The sequence below is a fragment of the Prionailurus viverrinus genome, chromosome B2 (genome assembly GCF_022837055.1).
Source record: "Prionailurus viverrinus isolate Anna chromosome B2, UM_Priviv_1.0, whole genome shotgun sequence".
In the NCBI taxonomy this organism is placed as follows: domain Eukaryota; kingdom Metazoa; phylum Chordata; class Mammalia; order Carnivora; family Felidae; genus Prionailurus; species Prionailurus viverrinus.
Genome location: NC_062565.1, coordinates 100,689,206 through 100,713,469, shown reverse-complemented (window position 1 = coordinate 100,713,469; position 24,264 = coordinate 100,689,206). Strand labels below are relative to the sequence as shown.

The 24,264-nt window shown below is 35.6% G+C and overlaps 1 protein-coding gene and 1 long non-coding RNA gene across 4 annotated transcripts in view; one reads left to right on the top strand and one right to left on the bottom strand.

The window, feature by feature from the left end:
* Positions 1-24,264, top strand: part of REV3L (REV3 like, DNA directed polymerase zeta catalytic subunit) — a 175,608-nt gene that overhangs the window by 84,846 nt on the left and 66,498 nt on the right. For all 3 annotated transcript variants that reach the window (XR_007152156.1, XM_047858675.1, XM_047858676.1), the window contains exons 10-14: positions 3,621-3,740; positions 6,750-6,987; positions 12,531-12,673; positions 13,346-17,510; positions 21,617-22,530. Coding sequence is in view for 2 of the 3 variants with exons in the window: in XM_047858675.1 (XP_047714631.1) it covers positions 3,621-3,740; positions 6,750-6,987; positions 12,531-12,673; positions 13,346-17,510; positions 21,617-22,530 (5,580 nt within the window). In the remaining variant the exon portion in view is untranslated. The remainder of the gene's footprint in view (positions 1-3,620; positions 3,741-6,749; positions 6,988-12,530; positions 12,674-13,345; positions 17,511-21,616; positions 22,531-24,264) is intronic.
* Positions 18,594-22,133, bottom strand: LOC125165613 (uncharacterized). The gene is made up of 3 exons (XR_007152157.1): positions 22,055-22,133; positions 19,196-19,257; positions 18,594-18,705 (listed from the first exon to the last, which is right to left on the bottom strand). It is a non-coding gene; the product is annotated as an uncharacterized LOC125165613 (long non-coding RNA).

Below are 24,264 nucleotides of genomic sequence, written 5' to 3'. Positions count from 1 at the left end.
TTAACTTGTTCAACTTCAAAATTGTCTTATCTGCTTTTGATCTTTTTTTTTTTTTAAGATTTTTTTTTATTTTAAGTAACCTCTACACACAACATGGGGCTCGAACTCACAACCCTGAGATCAAGACTAGTACACTCCACTGACTGAGCCAGCCAGGTGCCCCTACTCTTGATCTTTGAAAAAAAAAACAAAAAACAAAAAACTGTCCCCTATTAATTTTAGTATCCGATTGTTCATTTCTGGGATTTTATTGAATTTATATACTGATTAACATTTTTAATCTTTCTGTGTGCAAATCATCTCCTCTATGAACATGATACATTTCTCATTTTACTAGATCTTCTTTCATATCTTTTAATAGAGTTTTGCCATTTTCTTTTGTAAAATTTGGTATCTTTTATTAGAGATACTCCAGGTGTCTTAATTGTTGCACTTAGGAGTTTATCTTTCAAAAGTCACATCTTCTAATTATTGGTATTTAGGAGCTTCACTGACTTTTGTATGTCAGTCTTATATACAGCAACTTTTATTACCGCGAATAGTTTTTTTTAATGTTTCTTTTTATTTTGAGGGAGGGAGAGAGTGAGCATGCATGCACACACTTACGCAGGGGAGGGACAGAGAGAGAGATGGAGTGAATCCCAAGGAGGCTCCGCGTGCTGTCCGCATTGAACCGGACCTGGGATCGCACGGTCCATGAGATCATGACCTGAGCCAAAATCAGGAGCCTGATGCTTAACCGACTGAGCCACCAACACACCCTAGTGCTAATAGTTTTATATGTCTTTTCTATTGGATATTTTGTGTGTAGAGTCATCATGTGTAAATAACAACTTTACTACTTCTTTTCCCATCTTCATACTTAAAATTTTTTTAATGCATTAAGAACTCTAGAGTAATGTTAGTTAGAAATAATGGTCTTTTTCCTGGTTTTGAAGGGAAAGGCTTCTATATTTCATCATTAAATATGAAATTTACTACAGGATGTTGGTAGATAACTTTAATTAGGTTAATATCTCTCCTCTTTCTTTGCTGTGAAGTTTAGTTTTTCAAAACTCATGAATGGGTATTAAATGAAATTTTACCAAATTTTCTGAATTTGAAATAATCACTTTTTTTCCCTTTTATTATCCCTCTGATAATATAGTTACATTAAAATAATTTTTATTTTCTAATGTCAAGTTATGTGTGCACTACTGAAATAACTCTTCTTTGTCATGGTGTGGTGTCATTGCTATTGTCTACTTTGCTAACACTTTGTTTGGAATTTATACTTTTTGTTTTTAACCAAGAAAGATTCATACTTTGCTTCATTAAGTGAGTTGTGGAGTTTTGTTTATTTCGAACTTTTTTCAAGAATTTTAATGATGTATAAAATTGTCAGATCACTATGTTGAAAACCTGAAACAAATATAACACATTATGTCAACTATACTGCAATTAAAAACAAAACACAATTTTTATTGGATTTGTATAATCTATTTCTTAGAGATTTGATAGATCTCATCTATAAAAACATCCAAACTGGATAGTAGGTGAATTTTGTGTTGGGACTGAAAATAGAGTGAGTGGATTTTAAACTACTAGTTCAATTTCCATAACTGTTACAAGTCTACTCAAGATTTCTATTTCTGTTTGAGTCAGGTTTTATATCATGTTTTTCCTAAGAAATTATTCATTTTATCTGATTTTTCCATGTTTTTGGTATAAAGTTGTTCATAGTATTACTTTAGTATCTCTCTTATTTTTGGTACTTTAACTCTTATTTCTAACATTATTTATGCCTTCTATTTTGTTTTGATCTTTCTTGTCAGTCTTGTCTATTTTATTATTAACCTTCTGAGAACCAGCTTTTGTTTTTACTGATCCTCTCAGTTGTCTTTTGCTTGGGGATGAGCTATTTTTCACCGTTTGTATATTTGTTCTTTTGTTTTGATGAAATACTCTTTATTAGCCCACTGTGTCCTAGGATGTGTTAAAAATATTTCTTCCTGAGGGGCACCTGGCTGGCTCAGTTGGCTAAGCATCCAACTCTTGATTTTGGCTCAGGTCATGATTTCACAGTTTGTGAGGTTGAGCCCCATATTGGGCTCTGTGCTGAGAGCGCAGAGCTTGCCTGGGATTCTCTCCGCCCCCCCCCCCCCGCCCCTCCCCACCTCATGCACATGTGGACACATGCAGTCTCTCAAATAAATAAACTTTTAAAAAACTTTTTCCTGAAGACTTTAACTTTTTGAAAAACTGTTGAAAGCACTTAGTTTTAAGTCTGCATACCAGAAGTAGAAAAACAGAACTGTTTTCCAGTTAGCTCTAACTACGTGCCCTTTTTTGCTATAGTCTTTTTTTTCCTACTGCTATTTGCTTTTTATTGTTACTCTCTCTCTTTGACTAGATTATAATATGAGACTCATTTTATCTTTTTTTTTTTTTAATGTTTATTTATTTTTGAGAGAGAGAGAGAGACAGCATGATGGGGGAGGAGCAGAGAGAGAGGGAGACACAGAATTGGAAGCAGGCTCCAGGCTCTGAGCTGTCAGCATGGAGCCCAACGCGGGGCTCGAACTCACAAACCGTGTGATCATGACCTGAGCCGAAGCCAGACACTCAACCGACTGAACCACCCAGGCATCCCAATTTTATCTTTATTCCTAAAATTATTGAATCCCTTTGTACAATTAGACTTATAAAAATCAAATGTTGAAAGAAATTTTTATTTTTTTTATTTTTTTTATTTTTATTTTTTTGGTGTTGTAAAACCGTTTTGAGTTCTTTTTTTTTCAATATATGAAATTTATTGTCAAATTGGTTTCCATACAACACCCAGTGCTCATCCCAAAAGGTGCCCTCCTCAATACCCATCACCCACCCTCCCCTCCCTCCCACCCCCCATCAACCCTCAGTTTGTTCTCAGTTTTTAAGAGTCTCTTATGCTTTGGCTCTCTTCCACTCTAACCTCTTTTTTTTTTCCTTCCCCTCCCCCATGGGTTTCTGTTAAGTTTCTCAGGGTCCACATAAGAGTGAAACCATACGGTATCTGTCTTTGCCTGTATGGCTCATTTCACTTAGCATAACACTCTCCAGTTCCATCCATGTTGCTACAAAGGGCCGTATTTCATTCTTTCTCATTGCCACATAGTACTCCACTGTGTATATAAACCACAATTTTTTTATCCATTCATCAGTTGATGGACATTTAGGCTCGGAAAGAAATTTTTAAATCATGAGTTGAAAGCTGAAAAGTGTAAAATTTACAGTTTTTAAGCCATAGAGAATAAAGAATTGTATTACACTTTTCCCTTTGTATATTTTAATTTGCAATGATTTTTATCAGAGTAGTATAACTGTACAAGGTGGGTAGGATTAATGAGATTGTAAATATTTAGTGAATTACAGATTCAAGGTCCTTGTTCATTTCTTTTTTTTTTTTTCTTCATGTGACTAGATATTCCTGTGGCTTTTACTAAGTTTTATTATGTTTTTATTTAACATATATATCACTAATGCCTCAGATTTTTAAATAGGTTTGCATTGTCATGTTTCCTAATTTGCACAAATTCTTAACAATAAATTTTAGATTTAAGCCATTGCTTTAATGTTTTTGTATTTTTTGTCATCTTAAGGTCACACTGTACACAAAGTGGAGGAAGCTCTTATTAATGAAGAAGCAATTTTGAACCTCATGGAAAATAGTCAGACTTTTCAGCCTTTGACCCAAAGACTGAGTGAATCACCAGTTTTCTGTAAGTAATGATTCTACCACAAATTTTCAGTATTTTAATCAATGAAAATATGTATGTGAGGGGGGATTTTTCCTTTGGTTTAAAGAGGTTAATGTTGCATGTTCAGTAAATCCTTATTGTAAGTATAAAAATGAAGCCTTGAATTAAATGAAGTAGCTACACAGCTTTTCCTAAAAAAACAATTGTGAAAGAAAAGAATTCCTTTCCTTTTTTTTTTTTTTTTTTAAGTTTATTTATTTTGAGAGGGAGAGAAAGCACATGTCGGGGAGGGACAGTGTGTGTGTGTGGGGGGGAGAGAGAGAGAGAGAGAGAGAGAGAGAGAGAGAATATCCCAAGAGGGCTCTGCACTGTCAGCATGGAGCCTGACACGGGGCTTAAACCATGAACTATGTGTATGAGATCATGACCTGAGCTGAAGTCAGACGCTTAACTGACTGAGGAACCCAGGTGCCCCCACCCCCACTTCCCTTTTTTTTTTTTAACTTCACTTTGGTTGGAGAACAGCCATATTGTTTTAGGGGGAAAATGCATTCATTTTGAATTCAAAATTCTCCAAAGTTTAGTACATAATTAAATACCATAATTGAGTCTTCCTTTGTGAGTATCAGAATTAGTTTTTGGCTAGTATAGAACATGACAGTTATTTCTGTGTGTCTTTGCATTTCCCTAGATGCATTTTCATTAGCATCATAAGGCATTTGCTAGATTTCATTTCATTAATTTAGTAGAAATTACTGACATCTTATTCAGAAATTTATTTAAAATTTCATTATGGGGCATTGGGTGGCTCAGTCGGTTAAGTGTCAGGCTCTTAATTTTGGCTCAGGTCATGATCAAGCCCCACATTGGGCTCTGCACTCTCCTGCTTGGGATTCTCTCTTTCCTTCTATCTCTGTCCCTTCCCTGCTCATGCCCTTGCACTCTCTCTGTCTCTCAGAAATAAACATTAAATTAAAATTTCATTGCAGAAAGTGATATGTCATTGAGTTTCATGCGTCTTGTTTTGCTTGGTGTCATGATTTTATGTTTCTTTTATTGTGAACTTTGTATTTTTTCCATTCTTACTGTATCAAATGAGAGATGGCATCAATTGTGTTCCCAGCTTTCTACAGTGTCCTCGGTCTGTTATCTTCATTTTCATTCGAATGGAACACAAATTGACTAGGACCAGTTCCAAAATTATTGTACACAGTCATATTTCAAGAACAATTTAGACAAGAGTAGGAAACTTTCTTCTTTTATAAATGAATGGCATATCGAGAAAGAAATGATCCAAAGAAAAAATAGGCAGCTAAAAGAGAGGAACACAGAGAAAATGAAAGAATTGAAAAAAAGAGAGAGGTATATCCTTATTTCATTACATTAGGCAAATAAAATGTATCATTAGTAGATAAATTCCACCTTGCCCTAAGCTTAGAATTTATGTGTTAGTCACAAATGCATTCTCTGTGTTAGTCAAAGAAGTGAAAGTCAAATATCTGTAGTTCATTTGGTAATACTAGTCTTGTTTTTAAGAATGAGACCGGAAAAATGGATTGCAGTTCTAGGTTTAAGAAAGATTTTTGCCAAACTGGCTTTTGCAAGCAAATATCTTTTATTTTGGCCTTATGTTTGGTAGCGTATGTGAACCAATTTCTTTAATGTCTGTGAAGAAAACCTGAAACCTGATATTTTAGTAAATAGGGAGTATATTATCTCATTTGACAGAGAAAAAAGTTATGTATTAGCTTCGAGCAAACCTCCATCTTCATGGTCTTTTTTTTTTTAATAATAGCTTTTATTGAAATATTTCACATAACCATAAAATTTACCTTCTGGTGTGTACAGTGAATTTTATCATGTTCACAGAGTTATGCAATCATTACCACTATCAATCCAGGACATTTTTAGCACCCCCCCCCCCAAAAAAAACCCATAACCATTAGCAGTTACTTCTCATTCTTCCCTCCTCTCAGCTCTTGACAACCCCTGATCTATTTTCTCCTTTACCGGATTTACCAATTTTGGTAATTTCATATAAATGGAAATCATGTAACTTTTGTTAGTGGTTTCTTCCACTTAGCATAATGTTTTTAAGTTTCATCCAAGTTGTAGCATGTGTCAGTACTTCATTCCTTTTCACTACTGAAGAATATTCCATCATAGGGATATAACATCGTTCATTTATCCATTCATAGGATGATGGATATGTGAGTCGTTTCCATTTTGTTTGGCAGTTATGAATAATGCTGCTGTGGTTATTCATGTGTATGTTTTTGTGTGGACGTATGTTTTTAGTTATCTTGGGTATATATCAAGAGTGGAATTTCTGTATCTTATGGGAACTGTGTAACATCTTGAGGATCCATCAAGCTTTTTTCCAAAGCTGCTGCACCATTTTACACTGATCAACAATGTAGAAAGGTTCTAATTTCTTTACTTCCTTGCCAGTACTTATGGTTTGTCTTTGATTTAGCAGCCCTAGTACATATGAAGTGGCATCCTCATATGGCATCGTTGTAGTCTTCAAGGTTTTTTAAATAATGTCATTAGCCACTTAAAAGCTTTCTTGTGTTGTTCAGCTGCAGGTTTCATTTGTCTATACTGTGAGCTAAATAAAACTTAAGTGAGGATAAGATGTTCACATGTATTGTTTTTAAGGCACTTCTTGATTAGCATCAATCATACATTTATTACATATTTTGTGTTTGAACACTAGTGACTGGATGTTGTTTAGTGCTCCTCAAGCTTACTTGTGCAGTAACAGTTTGGGCAGCTTGTTAAATGCATATTCCTGGGCCCTACCTCAGAAATTCTGATTCCTTAGATATAGGATGGGGTCTGGGAAGACACAAAATCATTCCAGTGCAAGTAGTCCAAAGACATCACACTTTGATAAAAGAGCTACATCAACAAAGAAGTCAGCTGTATTCTTTCAGTATGTGCCAGTATCTGTGATTCTGTTGTTTTATAACTGATCTGAATTATGTTGAAAAGTTATTTGTTAGTGATGCTTCACTTGTTTTATAGTGGACAGTAGTCCTGATGAGGCTCTGGTACATCTTCTTGCTGGTTTGGAAAATGATGGATATCAGGCAGGAAGAAATAGGATGCCATCACAACGTCATTTCTTTGGAAACCCTAAAAATTCCCAAAATAGTGATGATGAAGAAAATGAACCACAGATTGAAAAAGAGGAAATGGAGCTTAGTTTGGTGATGTCTCAGAGATGGGACAGCAATATTGAAGAACCTTGTGCCAAAAAGAGGTAACGTTTTAGTTATTTCCATTACTTTAATAATTTCCTATTGTCATCATCACTCTTCTTTAATTAGAAATTATTATTTACTATTATTCATAATGTTAAATACCTTATAAACTAATAGTCTTCTTTTAAATCCCTTTAAAGTAGTGCTTTGTTTTTCATGTAGCTTAAGCTTCATATTCTAAGCAAAATAAAAGCTACATTTAAAAAGATTAAATCTAAGTGGGGATTTTTGGCAGTTTTATTGAGATGTAATTATCTTACATCACTGTATGAGTTTCAGTTGTACAGCATAAAGGTTTGACTTACATATATTGTGAAATGATTACCAGAATAAGTTTAGTTAATATGCATCATCTCAGATAGATACAGTAAAAAGAAATGGGGGAAGGGGAGGAAAAAAATGTTTCTTCTTTTAATAAGAACTCTCAGGATTTACTCTAACAACTTTCCTCTTTATCATACAGGAGTGGTAACTATAGCCACCATGTTGTATATTACATCCCTAGTACTTATCTTATAACTGTAAGTTTGTACCTTTTGACCACCTTCCTTCAATTCCCATTTCCCCTATAAACCTAAATTACAGAAGTCATCTGTTTATATTATGTGTGGATCATAAATGGGACAAAGTAGAAGGCCTTCTTCTCTCTGAATTTGGGGAAAAAGAATACCTTCTGAGAGTTAAACTGTTAATGGGTTGGAGCAACAGTTATAGGGTCAGCTTGAAAATAAGAAAAAGCTTTTAGGTCTGATTAGACTGAAGGAATTAAATATTAAAAATAAAAGAGTCTCAGAAACAGACACTGATATTCTGGTTCATTTCTCAAGCTAAATGAATAAGATGGCTGAATGCATAAGATAGTTTTCCACATCAGTCTCTCTCTTTTTTTTAATGTCTATTCATTTTTGAAAGACAGAGTGTGAGCAGGGTAGGGGCAGAGAGAGAGAGAGGGAGACACAGAATCCGAAGCAGGCTCCAAGCTCTGAGCTGTCAACCCAGAGCCCAACGTGGTGCTTGAACCCACGAACTGCAAGATCGTGACCTGAGACGAAGTCGGTGCTCAACCAGCTGAGCCGCTCAGGTGCCCCCACATCAGTCTCTTGTGAGCCTGATTGGTTTGAGTTGTATCTCTGTATGTAGAAAAAGATTAGGCTTCTGAGACTGAAACACTGAGTATGCCTCTCCTTTAAAGTTATGTGGACAATACTAAAACCTCCAAACTCTTTTGTTTGAAATTTTCACCCTCAAAGCCATTATTGAAGGGTGGAAGAGATTAATCCATAAATATTAAATATACATGTAAGATTTCCTCTAGTTTCTCAACACTACTTAAAAATAAAATTTCTGGCCCCTTGTTATCTGGGTGTATATCAGAATCCTTTCTTCTATATTTTCAAACTGTGTTCCTACAAAGAATTCCGTTTTCATTCTATGAGTAGAAAATTCCAAACCTGCATAATATTATTTTATACTTTTCCTAGCTTCATGTGTTCAGCTCCCTTTGCTGTGACAGTTATAAATCATTCAAAGACTCAGCCCTTGACCTTTGAAGAACTAATGCTGCCTGGTCCAGACAGAATCAGTGTTTGATTTCCTGATAGATTTGACCCTCGACAGTGTCATAAAATGTCTTTTGCCAATATTTCCTAATCAAAAAAAAAAAAAGTATGGTGGAATTTAAGATACACAACAGATGAACATAAGGAAAGGGAAGCAAAAACAATATAAAAACAGAGAAGGAGACAAACCATAAGAGACTCTTAAATACAGAGAACAGACTGGAGGTTGCTTGAGGAGTGTGGGGGGGTGGGGCTAAAATGGGTGATGGGCATTAGGGAGGACACTTGTTGGGATGAGCACTGGGTGTTAAATGTGAGTGATGAATCACTAAATTCTATTCGTAAAATCATTATTACACTAAATGTTAACAAACTTGTATTTATAAAGTAAAAAAAAAGAAAGTGAGGTGAAAGACATAAAGCTTTTTGTAGCTCGTCTGTATGTTGTTTTTTATATATAAACTTGATAAATCTTTCCATGAACTATCAAATGCCTCAACCACATCAACCTATAAAAATAGCTTTGTTCTTGTTTCTCTGTTATTTCTGTAATAATAAATTCTCTACCCTCACCTCACCAACTTCTGAAAGTTTGTAATTTCAGTGTTTTATTTGACTTGCCCTCCTTATACCCCTGTTTACTGTTTGGTCGTGTCGGTCAACTCTTGTCTCCATAGCCTTTGTTCTGTCTACCCCGCTCCTTCCCAAGGTAATATCCTAATTTAGGCCTTCATTATCGTTTATCTGGAATACTATGATTCACTTTTTAACTGGTCTTCTCCTTGCTACTTGTTTATAGTAGGGGTAATAATTATGATTATTAAATAAACATTTTATCGGCACTTAAGGAAGTAGAGAATATCAGGACCCTTCATGAGTCCAAATCATGCTCTATCGTCTTTATATCCTTTTTAAATATAGTCAGTTAAGGGAATGTTATAATCATATTGAGTCTTAATTTCAATAGGCTTTTTAGTAAAATCTTACATATCATCCTGATAGATAAGAATACATGAATTTGAATTTAAAAACTACCTAACTGCTTAAATGCCAACTATCATGCTAGATTAGATTGACGTCACAAACATTAGAGATTGGTAATTCATTGGATGACAGAATATAGATTCAGAAATACCTTGAAACTAAATAGGTGATGCCTAATAGAGAGTCATATGTTTAGGTTCAGTGAATCAGTTGTATAAATATAGACTGGATAGACCTTTAGTTCATTCTGGACTTAATAATTTCTATGGGAACGCCATGATTTTACTTGATTAAGAGCACAGTAAGTCTGTAGTGTTATATGGTTACCAAAATAGTGAATTTAATTATTGGCTACCAGCTGCACCTGGGGTAACATTTATTATTCTAACAGATTTTGGATTTTATTAATAAAATAATTATAATAGTTACTTGATGTAGTTAAGTCTTGCTGTCTTGCTGTAATAAATTGGATTGTTTCTTTCATATTTTAGCAAAGTGTTGACTATTTGATATTTCTATTTGATCTTGTGGCATTTTACTTTTTCTTATTTCCATCTGTTTCTTCACTGTTTTATTTTGGTATTGTTTCTTTGATTTTTACCTCCAATATAACATTAACATTTTTTCTACAGTTCCTTAGATTCTATCTTGTTTAACTATTTATACCTTTATACCTGTATCCAGTAAATTCACATTCAAATATACAAAATTCTTATAAAGTCCCTCTCTACTTGTAATCAGTAATGTCACCCTGTTTATTTTTTTTTTTTAATTTTTTTTTAACATTTATTTATTTTTGAGACAGAGAGAGAGAGCATGAATAGGGGAGGGTCAGAGAAAGAGGGAGACACAGAATCCGAAACAGGCTCCAGGCTCTGAGCTGTCAGCACAGAGCCCGACGCGGGGCTTGAACACACGGACCGTGAGATCATGACCTGAGCCGAAGTCGGACGCTTAACAGACTGAGCCACCCAGGCACCCCAATGTCACCCTGTTTAAAATACTAGTCATGGTTTATCCCATGATTAATGCTTACATGTTCACTGACTGAATCAATTCTGTGAAAACCATGCCCAAGTCAACCTTGGGAAAACAAAACCTTTCATTTCATAATATTTAATAAACATTTCATAAATGCATATTAGATAGAGATTGAAAAATAGAAATATGGTGTCTAGAAAAAGACTCATTCAATTCTCTTGTATAGTGGATGTTCTGTTCTGCCCTGAATACCATATTTTAAGAATCCTGAGAAAGTAAAGAGAAAAAAGAGGAAGAAAAGGAAGGATCTGTGAACATTCACTTTTAAAGAGCAGTGACAAGGGGCACCTGGTGGCTCAGTCAGATGAATGTCCAACTCTTGATTTCGGCTCAGGTCATGATCTCATATTTGTGAGATCAAGCCCCAAGTTGGACTCCGTGCTATGTGTAGAGCCTGCTTAGGATTCTCTTTTCTCTTTCTCTACCCCTACCCTACTCACGCTCTCTCTCTTTTGGAATAAATAAATAAACATCCTTAAAAAATAGGGGCACTTGAGTGGCTTAGTCAGTTGAACGTCCCACTTCAGCTCAGGTCATGATCTCATGGTTCGTGAGTTTGAGCCCCACATCGGGCTCTGTGCTGGCAGCTCGAAGCCTGGAACTTGCTTCAGATTCTGTCTCCTTCTCTCTGCCCCTCCCCCACTCATGCTCTATCTCTCTCTCAAAAATAAACATTAAAAAAAAAAACAGTACGAAGAATAAATGTTTGGTCTAATTAGAGAGGAATTATGGGGCAAATGATAAATGCCTTCAAATATTTTAAAGGTTATCATGTGAAAAATAGCATAGATAGGCTACACATAGCAACACCAGACAAAAACAGGAATAATGTATGGAAATTGGAGAGTTTTGTGTAATATAGGAAGAAAATCACTAAAAATTAACAGTGGAAAAGATTAATTACTCTGTGAGACAGCAAGCTCCTTAAACTGAGAATGTAAAACTGGAGGTTTTAGCATCTATTAAAAATAAGGTTTTTGAGTAGAAAATTGGACCAGATGACCTCTAATAATTCTTTCAGCTCCTAAGAAAGTGACTTTAGGACAAATTGTGATTTGGTAAAGGCTTAATGGAAAATCTGTTCTATGTATAATTAAGGGACATTTTCAAATTTTTGAGACAAGAGAAAGAAAAACTTAGGTATAGATAGAAAGTAAGTTTGCCCATCCGAATAGAAGGGAAAATATCAAGCCTAGGACCTAGTGAAAAAATTTTAATCAATAAAAGATGAAGTCATTCTGGATTTCACAGCCCATCTGAATTCCTTATTAACCCTCTTTACAGCCACTGCTGGGATTGACCCAACACCTTTACCACTTCCTAGCCTCTCTCTGATCCCTGTTGTTTTCTCTTTCAACCTGACCGGCGTACCCCCTTGCTTACCTATTTGTTTGTTTCCAGTTCACAGTATAGAGATTGTATATTTGTGGAGACTTCTTAAAATATGCTGAGATTCCACCTTTTTTAGATGTTACTGGGTTCTTACCCATGCTGTTATATGTGTATATTTAATGATAGGATGAAGGGGAGAATATATGGAAGAACATAATTTAGGGGTGCCAGGGTGGCTCAGTTGGTTAAACATCAGACTCTTGATCTTATTTCAGGTCTTGATCTTAGGGTCATGAGTTCAAGCCCCGTGTTGGGCTCTATGCTGGGTTTTGTGAAGCCTATTTAAAAACAAAAAACATGATTAGATACGATCATCCAGGACATTACAGAGCTTGGATACAGAAATGATGTTGTCTTGTAGCTCACATGAAAAGGATTTTAAGTCTATCTGCAATAACTTTTTATAGGACGTGATACTAAAGCAAAATAAATCTGCTTTTATTTTTAAAGTTACAATTTTCAGATCTTTTTAGTTTTACTATTATAGCATCACATTAGGCAGCTGTTCGAATCTGACATGCTTTTTTCTATGATTGTACTCACTAGTGAATCTTAATATTCTCTAGATCACTGTGTAGAAATAACCATAGAAGCTCAACTGAAGAAGATGATTCGTCTTCAGAAGAAGAAATGGAATGGAGTAATAACAGTTTGCTTCTAGCCAATCTTTCTATACCTCAGTTAGATGGAACTGCAGATGAAAATAGTGGTAAGTAAACTGATACACTATGAGCATTTCATTACGTAGGGGCTAAATATGTATTTGATTTTAAAACTGTAATCACACTTTCTTATGAAATTGGCTAACTGTGAGGCTCTGACAGTACTGTTACGTTTTGTCCTGCAAGATTTTTTCTTTGAGTATGTAGATATGTGATTCTTTCTCATTTCTAAGAGGATAACATTTGTAAATCACTGATTTAAAGTTTCATAAACTTTAATCAGTTGATCATGTTAACATTTAAGTAGCATAAGAAACTGCAAGAAATATGCTCAGATGTTGACTAACGAATTTAAATAAAAACTTGAAAAAAAGAAATAGCTTATTTGAAGTGATAATGCAAAGAAGCATATTGCTTAAGGAAAAATTTTCAAGATGACTGTATTTTTCCCTATTCCCCAAAAAGGCACTGAATATGAATATAATTTATTTCTGATCAAAGGAATATATGTTTAAAATAATGACTAATAATCAAGTATGACTGCCTCTTGATTATTTAGATTGAGTTATTATCCTAATGATAGGAACAACCTTTTTGTTGAGACAACCATTTTAAGCAAAGAAAATTTCATACAATTCCTTTCATGGTGATAGCATGGGAAAAGATTTTAAAAATTAAAATCACGGAGGTGAAATAAATTCTTTTTTCCCCCATTTCAGACAATCCATTGAACAACGAAAATTCTAGAACTCACTCTTCTGTGATTGCAACGAGCAAGCTATCAGTAAAACCTTCCATCTTTCACAAAGATGCTGCTACATTAGAACCCCCATCTTCTGCTAAGATTACCTTTCAGTGTAAACACACAAGTGCCCTTTCTTCCCATGTTTTAAACAAGGAAGATTTAATTGAAGACCTCCCACAGCCAAACAATATAGAAAAATGTCTAGATCATTCAGTTGCTTCTTTTACAAATGAAAGCACTTACTCTATGAAATACCCTGGATCTTTAAGCAGTTCTGTCCATCCAGAAAACTCTCATAAAGAAAGTAGTAAGAAAGATATCCTCCCAGTATCTTCCTGTGAAAGTAGTATTTTTGATTATGAAGAAGATATCCCATCTGTTACAAGACAAGTACCAAGTAGAAAGTATACAAACATTAGAAAAATTGATAAGGATGCCCCTTTTATCCATATGAACCGTCATAGTAGTGAAAGTGCATTGGGCAAAAATTCTTTCAACTTTTCTGACCTTAGTCATTCAAAAAGTAAATTATCCTCTGAAGGAAATGAAAAAGGAAACAGCACAGCTCTGAATAGTTTATTCCCTTCATCATTAACTGAAAATTGTGAATTGCTATCATGCTCAGGAGAGAATAGAACTATGGTACATTCTCTTGATAGCATTGCTGATGAAAGTGGGCTAAATAAACTTAAAATTAGATATGAAGAGTTTCAAGAACATAAAACTGAAAAGCCAAGCCTCAGCCAGCAAGCAGCACATTATATGTTTTTTCCCAGTGTTGTTCTTTCTAACTGTCTCAGTAGACCACAGAAACTCTCGCCTGTAACATACAAACTACAATCCAGCAGTAAACAGTCCCGATTAAAAATAAATAAAAAGAAGCTCATAGGTCATCAAGAGACTTCTACCAAAACTAGTGAGACTGTATCCACAAAAGATAATTGTATACAAAATAATCCCTGTAATAGTAATCCTGAGAAGGATAATGTATTGGCCAATGATTTAATTAAAGTCACTCGTGGAGCTTTTGAAAATAAAACCCCCACAGACGGTTTTATAGACTGTCACTTTGGAGATGGAACCTTAGAAACTGAGCAGTCCTTTGGATTGTATGGAAATAAATATACACTGAGAGCGAAACGCAAGGTGAATTATGAGACTGAAGATAGTGAGTCAAGTTTTGTAACACACAACTCAAAAATTAGCCTACCTCATCCCATGGAAATTGGTGAAAGTTTAGATGGAACTCTCAAATCTCGAAAACGAAGAAAAATGTCTAAAAAGTTGCCCCCTGTCATCATAAAATATATTATTATTAATAGATTTAGAGGGAGAAAAAATATGCTTGTGAAGCTAGGAAAAATAGACTCTAAAGAAAAACAAGTTATATTGACAGAGGAAAAAATGGAACTATATAAAAAGCTTGCACCTTTGAAGGATTTTTGGCCAAAAGTTCCTGACTCCCCTGCAACCAAATATCCCATTTATCCACTAACACCAAAGAAAAGTCACAGAAGAAAATCAAAACATAAGTCTGCAAAGAAAAAAACTGGTAAGCAACAAAGGACAAATAGTGAAAATATTAAAAGAACTTTGTCTTTCAGGAGAAAACGGTCACATGCTATCCTGTCTCCTCCCTCACCATCCTACAATGCTGAAACCGAAGACTGTGACTTGAATTATAGTGACGTTATGTCTAAACTAGGTTTTCTTTCTGAGAGAAGCACAAGTCCCATAAATTCTTCTCCCCCTCGCTGCTGGTCTCCCACAGATCCAAGAGCTGAAGAAATGATGGCTGCTGCAGATAAAGAAGCAATGCTTTTTAAGGGTCCTAATGCATGTAATAACAAGACTGTTAATTCTCGTATGGAAAAAAATAGTCGAGCAAGAGCACAGGCTAAGAAATCCAAAACTAAGCTTGTTAATCCTTCTGTAGTTACTAAGAAAAGGAACAAACGAAATCAGACAAATAAATTAGGAGATGATGGAAAAAAGAAACCGAGAGCAAAACAGAAACAAAAAACAAATGAGAAAGGTATGTCAAGAAAGCACATAATGAAAGATGAAAAAATTAAATCTCAGTCTGGTGCTGAAGTTAAGTTTGTGCTGAAACATCAGAATGTGTCTGAGACCTCAAATAGTTCTGGAGGCTCTCAACTACTTTTTAAACAGAAAGATGTGTCACTAATGAGCTCTGCTGTAGATCTTCCCCTTTCTGCTCCCCTGCCCACTGGAATTCATGCACAACAGAATTTATCTGGCTGCTTTTCTTCTTTCTTAGAAAGCAAGAAGCCTGATTTACAAACATTCCCCAGCTCACGAGATGATTTGCATTCATCAGTTGTTTGTAGTTCTTTGGGACCTGGAATCTCAAAAATTAATGTCCAGAGGTCTCACAATCAAAGTACTATGTTTACTCTAAAGGAATCAACTTTGATTCAAAAAAACATATTTGATCTTTCCAACCATTTATCTCAGGTAGCCCAGAATACACAGATATCTTCGGGTATAATGTCTCCAAAGACGGAAGAGAATGCAAATACACAAAAAAACTATTTGTCATCCATCGGAAAGTTAAATGAATATCGTAATTCTTTAGACTCAAAGCCAGACCAGGCATATGCCCCTAACTTTTTGCATTGCAAAGACAGTCAGCAGCAGATTGTGTGCATGGCAGAACAGTCAAAGCACAGTGAAACTTGTACTCCAGGAAATGCATCTTCAGAGGAAAGCCAAATGCCTAATAATTGCTTTGTAACTTCCTTGAGGAGTCCAATCAAACAAATAGCATGGGAGCAAAAACAAAGGGGCTTTATTTTAGATATGTCAAATTTTAAACCTGAAAGGGTAAAACAGAGGTCATTGTCAGAAGCAATTTCACAAACCAAAGCAGTTTCTCAGTGTAAAAGTCGAAATGTGTCAACACCTTCAGCATTTGGTGAAGGCCAGTCTGGACTGGCAGTTCTAAAAGAATTGTTACAGAAGAGACAGCAAAAAGCACAAAATGCAAATATTATGCAAGACCCATCATCTAGTAAACCTCAACCAAACAAAAATATTTCTGGCTCCCTTGAGCAAAACAAAACAATTAAACGAACACGATCAGTAACATCTTCAAGAAAACCTCGAACTCCTAGAAGTACAAAACCTAAAGAAAAAATTCCCAAACTTCTTAAAGTAGACTCTCTCAATTTACAGAACTCTGGCCAGGTGGATAACTCTCTATCGGATGACAGTCCCATCTTTTTTTCAGATCCAGGTTTTGAGAGTTGTTATTCACTTGAAGATAGCTTGTCTCCTGAACATAATTATAATTTTGATATTAATGCAATAGGTCAAACTGGATTTTGTAGCTTTTATTCTGGAAGTCAGTTTGTCCCTGCTGATCAGAATTTGCCACAGAAGTTCCTAAGTGATGCAGTTCAGGATCTTTTCCCAGGACAAACGATAGAAAAAAGTGAGTTTTTAAGTCATGATAACCAGAAGTGTGATGAAGACAAAAAACATCATGCCTCAGACTCAACCTCATGGATTAGATCAGGTACACTAAGTCCTGAACTATTTGAGAAGTCATCCATAGATAGCAATGAGAATCATCGCCACAACCAGTGGAAAAGTAGCTTTCATCCTCTAACAGCTCGCTCTAATTCAATAATGGATTCTTTCTGTGTCCAGCAGACAGAGGACTGTCTGAACGAAAAATCCAGATTGAATAGGAGTTCAGTAAGCAAAGAAGTGTTTCTTAGCTTCTCACAGCCAGGCACTTCAGACTGGATTCAAGGTCATACCAGAAAAGAGATGCAACAGTCTCTTGACTCAGTCAGTGCCTCTTTTACTACAATACTGTCCTCCCCTGATGGTGAACTTGTGGATGCAGCCTCTGAAGATTTAGAATTGTATGTTTCAAGAAACAATGATATATTGACACCAACTCCTGATAGTTCACCAAGGTCTACCAGCTCTCCCTCACAATCTAAAAATGGCAATTTTACCCCTCGGACTGCTCACATTTTGAAGCCACTTATGTCCCCGCCAAGTAGGGAAGAAATTATGGCAACTTTGTTGGATCATGATCTTTCAGAAACTATTTACCAGGAACCATTTTGCAGCAATCCTTCTGATGTACCAGAAAGGCCCAGGTAATCAGAATTATTTTTTCCCTTTGAGTCACTCTGTATATTGTAGCGAGTATAACATTGGTACCTGAATGCTAATTTTCTGGCTGTAATACTGTATTTATAAGCAAATCATTGTAAAAGCTATTCATAATTTTGGACTTCTGAGAAAATTCACAAACTACCTGGATGGTTGCCCCTTGAGAACTTTAAGTTGAAGAGTATTGGTCTTGGGTTATTAACATTGTGTCAACCTTAAGGATTAGAGATGCAGAGGCTCACTGTGACTTGATACCAGATTAAGAAGGATGTCATAATACTTGAAAAGTATATTTATCATTTTAAAAATGATATTTGTTTCTCAAAAGTGTAACTTTGGGGCGCCTGGGTGGCGTAGTCGGTTAAGCGTCCGACTTCAGCCAGGTCACGATCTCGCGGTCCGTGAGTTCGAGCCCCGCGTCGGGCTCTGGGCTGGTGGCTCAGAGCCTGGAGCCTGTTTCCGATTCTGTGTCTCCCTCTCTCTCTGCCCCTCCCCCGTTCATGCTCTGTCTCTCTCTGTCCCAAAAATAAATAAACGTTGGAAAAAAAAAAAAAAAAAATTAAAAAAAAAAAAAAAGTGTAACTTTATAATTTTAAAATAACTTTATTTTTTAAAAGTGAAAATGAGCATACATATGTTTTAAGTACTTTTATGATATATCTCTAAATGAAGATTAAGTTGTTTGTACTATATATCACTTTCTTTTCACGTTGCCAACATCTTCAATCATACTGTTACTACTGTTAGTTTGTATAGTTATTAGGGTGCAAGATGGACTTCAGTTCCTCTTATTCCTCCTTTTTTTTTTTTAAAGAAATCTCCAGAGAAGCAGTAGACGGATACACACACGCACGCGCGCGCGCACGCACATACACACACACACACACACACACACACAGCCGATAGCAAAATGCAAAGGAATCAGTATTGGTTTATTTATTAAACCAGTAAAGTAGGTATTCTGTACTACTTGCATCACCAAGGTAGAATATAACCGATAGGGGGCTAAGTTGGAGAATATGACTTAATCCATGTGGTTTAAGTGTTGACTTTGGGTCCTACCCACCTGTGTCTTGATTCCATTTACCTAACCAGTTGCAAGAAGAGGCAGTTCTTTTCAGCCATTCAGTCAGAAGCAGAGGAGGTTGGCTAGGACTGCAGAGGCCCACTTGGTTTAGTCTAAATGATGGGAAGAGATAGGAAGAATCTGCTATATACACTAACCTGACCATGTTAGTAAAAGCACCATGTTCTTGACTCTAGTAAAAAAGACACAGTGAATGCCAGACTTTTACCGTGCAGATCAGCAATAACTCCTGCAGGAGTCCGTTTAAGAAAGGGTTGAGAAAAAGTGATCAGAAATATAGGGTAGAAGTTTCCTCTAAAGACTTAAAGTGGGAGACAGAAAATTTCCTTCCCACCCTTCCTAATACAGTTTTAGTTTTGTTTTGCTTTGCTTAGTTCCCACATGTGGTCTTTTAACATGAATGGGACTCTTTCTCTTTATATCACTGCCAGAATATATGAATATCTGTTTCTTACACATTAGTTTCCATTATATGAGGGGCTTTGGCTTTATAGGTGGTAAATATGGTATATTTTTAATTGACCTGTTTTTTCTGTCTCAGCCTTACTTACACATCTAGTTTTTAGTTCTCTGTTAACTTACCATGTGTTAGTCATTAACGCTGTGTTGCTGTTACTTGTCCAAATTTGAGACTTGTCGTGCAGCTGAAATAAAAGGATGATAGTCATCATTTTTGAAAAACACAATTTTTATTAAGTTTATTTATTTATTTTGAGAGAGAGAGAGAGGGAGAGAGAGAATCCCAAGCAGCCTCCACACTGTCAGTGGAGAGCCAGATGCGGGGCTCAAAACTCAAACTGTGAGATCATGACCTGAGTTGAAATCAAAAGTCAGATGTTTAACCAACTGAGCCACCCAGATGCCCCTGGCATAATATATATATATATGTTATATATATTATATATTATAAAACATCATTGTTTTTAGTATTATATATAATATATAATACATATATAATATTTAATATACAACATTAAATGTATATAAATGTAATATTAAAAACAATATTTTAATATTAAAGTCTTCACTGTAGTAAATTTAGGAGGTATAAAAGCATAAAAATCACACCATTTCTGTACCTAGTAATGACCATTCTTAATATTTTAATTTTTTAAAATTTCTTTAAATTTATAATTTTTATTTTGTTTTATAAAATGTAATCTTACTATAGTCATAGTATTACAGATTTTTTTCACTTAATATTATAAACATTTTCTAAATTTATGAGTTTCTTGAAACATTTTAATGGCTACATAATAATCCTATCATATATATATATTATTGGACAGAAACTTTGTTCCTTATTCTAATATGATAGATAATTATGTGATTGTTTTCTTCATAAAGCATTTTTTTGTATTTTGGGGGTTTTCCATATAGTCTTGTAAGTAGGATTACTGTTATATATAAATGATGAATCACTAAATACTACTGAAACCAATGTTACACTATATGTTAACTACTTGAATTTAAATTTAAAAAAAAAAGGATTTCTAAAAAATTTAAGGCTCTTAATATATATTATGACATGCAATTATCATGCTGCTGACAATATTTAAGAGAGCTGAACTTACTACACCTCACCAATTTTGGGGTTTTTTTGTTTTGTTTTTTTACTTGATTATGATCTCTATACCATTAATGTTAGAGATGGGCATGGCATATAATATGTACTCATTTTCTTCAGTAGCAGTAATTCTTCTAGTTTTTCATATAGCTGAGAGGCGGATACAGGAAAGGTGTAGATTTTGGTTACAAAGTTAATTAATAAGGGCCAAAGTCTTACCATGTAAAGAGGAAAAGGAACTGTGGTAACCCTTCAGTCCAAATTAGAAAACGTGAATCCAGTTCATTGAGTTTTATGTAGGGAATGACTACGATGTTTGGAAAATCATGCCCTAGAAGAAGTGATTGAAAAAACTAAGATCTATCTTCATATCCATGAAAGAAATACCATAAGGAAGAAAAAGTTGACTTCTCTTGCTGCAGATGATAAGTAGTACCAATGGATATGTTAGACAAAGAGAGAGGTTTAGCTTGATACTTGCAACTATTGGAAAACTAAGCCAGGCTACTATTTAATAGTGGTTCCCCACATACACAAACATTATCAGCATTTATGCTATGCATTCTGTGTACTCTGGTAACTCAAAGTTCGGATGTAGTGTTAAACTTTGCCATGTAAAAGGGAGAAAGAATTATGGTAATTTACTTCAATTGTATGTGATTTTTTTTAATGTTTGAGGGGATTTGGTCGGGGCGGGGAGCGTTACAAAGATATGTTTCAATTGACTGGTTTTGCTAAACTATTGTAGCTATTAGAAAATGTCTAGAGAGGCTATAGATAAAATCCAGGCACACGGTCTCTAATGATAAATTCTTCCATTGTTTTTATTCATATGTGGTAACAGTGGAAAGTTATTTAAGATGAGTAGAGGAAAGTAGAGGATCAGTTTGTGCCATCTCCTTGAAGAAAAGAAAGCTTCATGGGTCACTTAAAACAAAAAATACCTTCTTTCCCTGGTATTGATGAACTTAATTTAGTCATATACCTGGAAATTAATTTAGTCATATACCAGTGAAGAAAAACATATTAAGACTAAAGAGGCTGTACCTGCATAAAGTATGTAGGGGGAAGGTGTAGAAAGGGAAGATATGGGCATTTTTAAGAATCCAAAAGGGACTTTAAAAAATCTCTAGAGGGGTGCCTGGGTGACTCAGTTGGTTAAGTGTCTGACTTCCACTCAGGTCATGATCTCACAGTAGGTGGGGTCGAGCCCTGCGTCAGGTTCTGTGCTGCAGCTCAGAGCCTGGAGCCTGCTTCGGATTCTGTGTCTCCCTCTCTCTCTGCCCCTCCTCTGCTCACACTCTTGTCTCTCTATATCTCTCAAAAATAAGTAAAAATGTTTAAAAAAATTTTTAAACATCTCTATGATAGGGAGCTAAATATTTTGGTAATTGCTCTTTGAGATGAAACAGTTGTTCTAAAATATGTTGTTGTAGGGAGATTGGTGGACGGCTTCTCATGGTAGAAACTCGACTTCCAAATGATCTGGCTGAGTTTGAGGGAGACTTTTCCTTGGAAGGACTTCGTCTGTGGAAAACAGCATTCTCAGCAATGACTCAGAATCCACGACCAGGGTCACCCCTTCGCAATGGCCAGGCAGTGGTCAATAAAGGGTCAAGTAATAGCTGTAAAATGGTTGAAGATAAAAAAATTGTGATTATGCCTTGCAAATGTGCCCCAAGTCGACAACTGGTTCAAGCATGGCTTCAAGCCAAAGAAGAATACGAACGTTCCAAGAAACTGTCTAAAACTGAGCCAGCTGGAGTCATAAAATCTGCTGAGAACTTCAGCTCTTCAGTTAACCCAGATGACAGACCTGTAGTGCCTCCAAAAATGAGTACAACTCCACATATACTCCCCACTACAGCACATACCAAGGAAGATGTTGATACTTCTCAGATTGCTTTACAAGCGCTAACCACAGGATGTAGTCGAACTGTAAGTGAAAGTCAGACACTGCCACCAGTTGCTTCGGCAAATGATCCTGAGAAAGGTGAAGAGGATGATGATGACTATTATGTTAGTTACAGCTCCCCTGATTCTCCAGTAATTCCGCCTTGGCAACAAGCAGCATCCCCAGATTCTAAAACATTAGATGGAGAGGAGAGACCCGCATCACAAGTAGAGGAACTACATTCCCTGACTATTGAGAACTTCTTAAAACCAGTAAAAGATGATATACAGAAAAGCCCCTGCACTGAGCCTTTGGAGCCTCTAGTGATATCTCCAATTAATGTTAGGGCAAGAACCGGAATATGTGAATCACTTTGCCTTCATAGTACACCAATTATACAGAGAAAACTTCTAGAAAGGCTTCCTGAAGCAAGTAGCCTGAGCCCTTTGTCAACAGGTAAGGTTACAAAGAAGAGGAAGACTTCATAATTCTTCTTCAAAGATTAGAAATTAAATGAAAACATTAGACTATATAATGAAATTCAGAGCTTTTTAAATGAAATTTTAACTCTACTAGTGAGGTGTTATTATGACAGTTTCTTGTAAAGTCATCGATCATCTCATGGAAACTTAATTTTTATCTTTCTGCTGTGAAATCTACTTATATATGCTTCCATCCTATCTTCTTACCTTCTGGGTGAAATATAGGAGGCCTCTCAGAAGTCTTCCTTTTTCTCAACTTGATTTTTCCCACTGGCTTTAATATATACCCAAGTCTTTCTCACCCTTTAAGATATAAGGAAAACCAAAAACCTTCCTTCACCTTAGATCTGTAGCTTCTACTCTTTTTCCTCTTCTTCAAAGCCAGATTTCTTAAAAGATTTCTGTAATTTGACAACTCCCATTTCTTTTACCTTCATTTCTCAGCCCATTCAACATTGCATTCAACCCCCATCATTCCACCAGTATTGCTCTTGTAAAGAATGTCAATAAGTTTCATGTAGCTAAAGCCAGTGTGTATTTTTTGTTCTTACTGTCACATGGCCTGTTAAACAGCCATTGTCCTGTCGACCATTACCTTGGAGCCTCTTCTACCCTTCGCTTTTCTCCTACTCCTCTGTTTCTGCCTACTTGATTTCCTTTGAAGCTTTACTCTATGTTTTCTCCCTAAATGAGTGAATTCCTGCCCACAGGATTACTACAGATAACCCACAAGTTTAAATTTCCAGTTCAGAACTCTCTTAACCTCCAGAACACTATATCTAACTGTCTATTTGGGATTTCTACTTGAATGCTCAAAGGCACCCCAACCAAGGTCAATATTTTTAAAACTCAATTCATGATCTACAGCATATACTCACTACCAATTGTGTGTACTCATAAACACAAACATGCATGCCTACACATAGAAGCCCATATGGTCCTTTCTGGGTTTTCCTTCAATAAATAGTACCACCATCTCTTTGTCACTGAGTTACGCAAGTCAGAAGCATGGGGTTTATTTGTAACACCTGTCTGATTCACCTCACTGCCCATCCTGTGATTCCTAGTCCATTACTAATTTCTATCACTTTGTTCCTAAATTACCCAAATCTCTACTGTTGTCTCTGTCTCTACCACCACAACCTCAGGCCAAGCTATCATCATCTGTCACCTGGACATCTATCCTAGCCTTTTTATTCACCCATAGTAATTTCCACTTCTTTTGCTGGGTAATCGGGAAATCCTCACTCTGTTCCTAGGTAATTACTACTCTTTCTCCTGATTTTTAGCACAAAAAAACCTTCCTAATCTCCACCTGTAAAAATTCCCAATTATATTCCACTTTGTTATACTTACCCCAATTATAATTTTATTTTTCTGTATTGGATGAATATATGATTCTCTTTCTAGACCGTGTGAGAGAAGAAACTATCTTTTCTTCCTCTTCATATGTTCTCTACAAATAAGTAAATGAATTAAATGATTGCCTAGGATATGACTGAAGTAAAAGCTCAATAATTAAAATAGAAACGTTTTTATTTAAAAATACAAAATTTTAAAGTTATTTTTGCTGAAGATCAGAGATTTGAATTAGTTTTGTTTTTAAATTATGAAGTTTTAGGGAGGAATTAATAGGACAGTATTCATAGATGGTACTCAAGAGTTTGGAACAGCAATTTTTTTTTTTTAAAGCAGGCAATTTTGATGT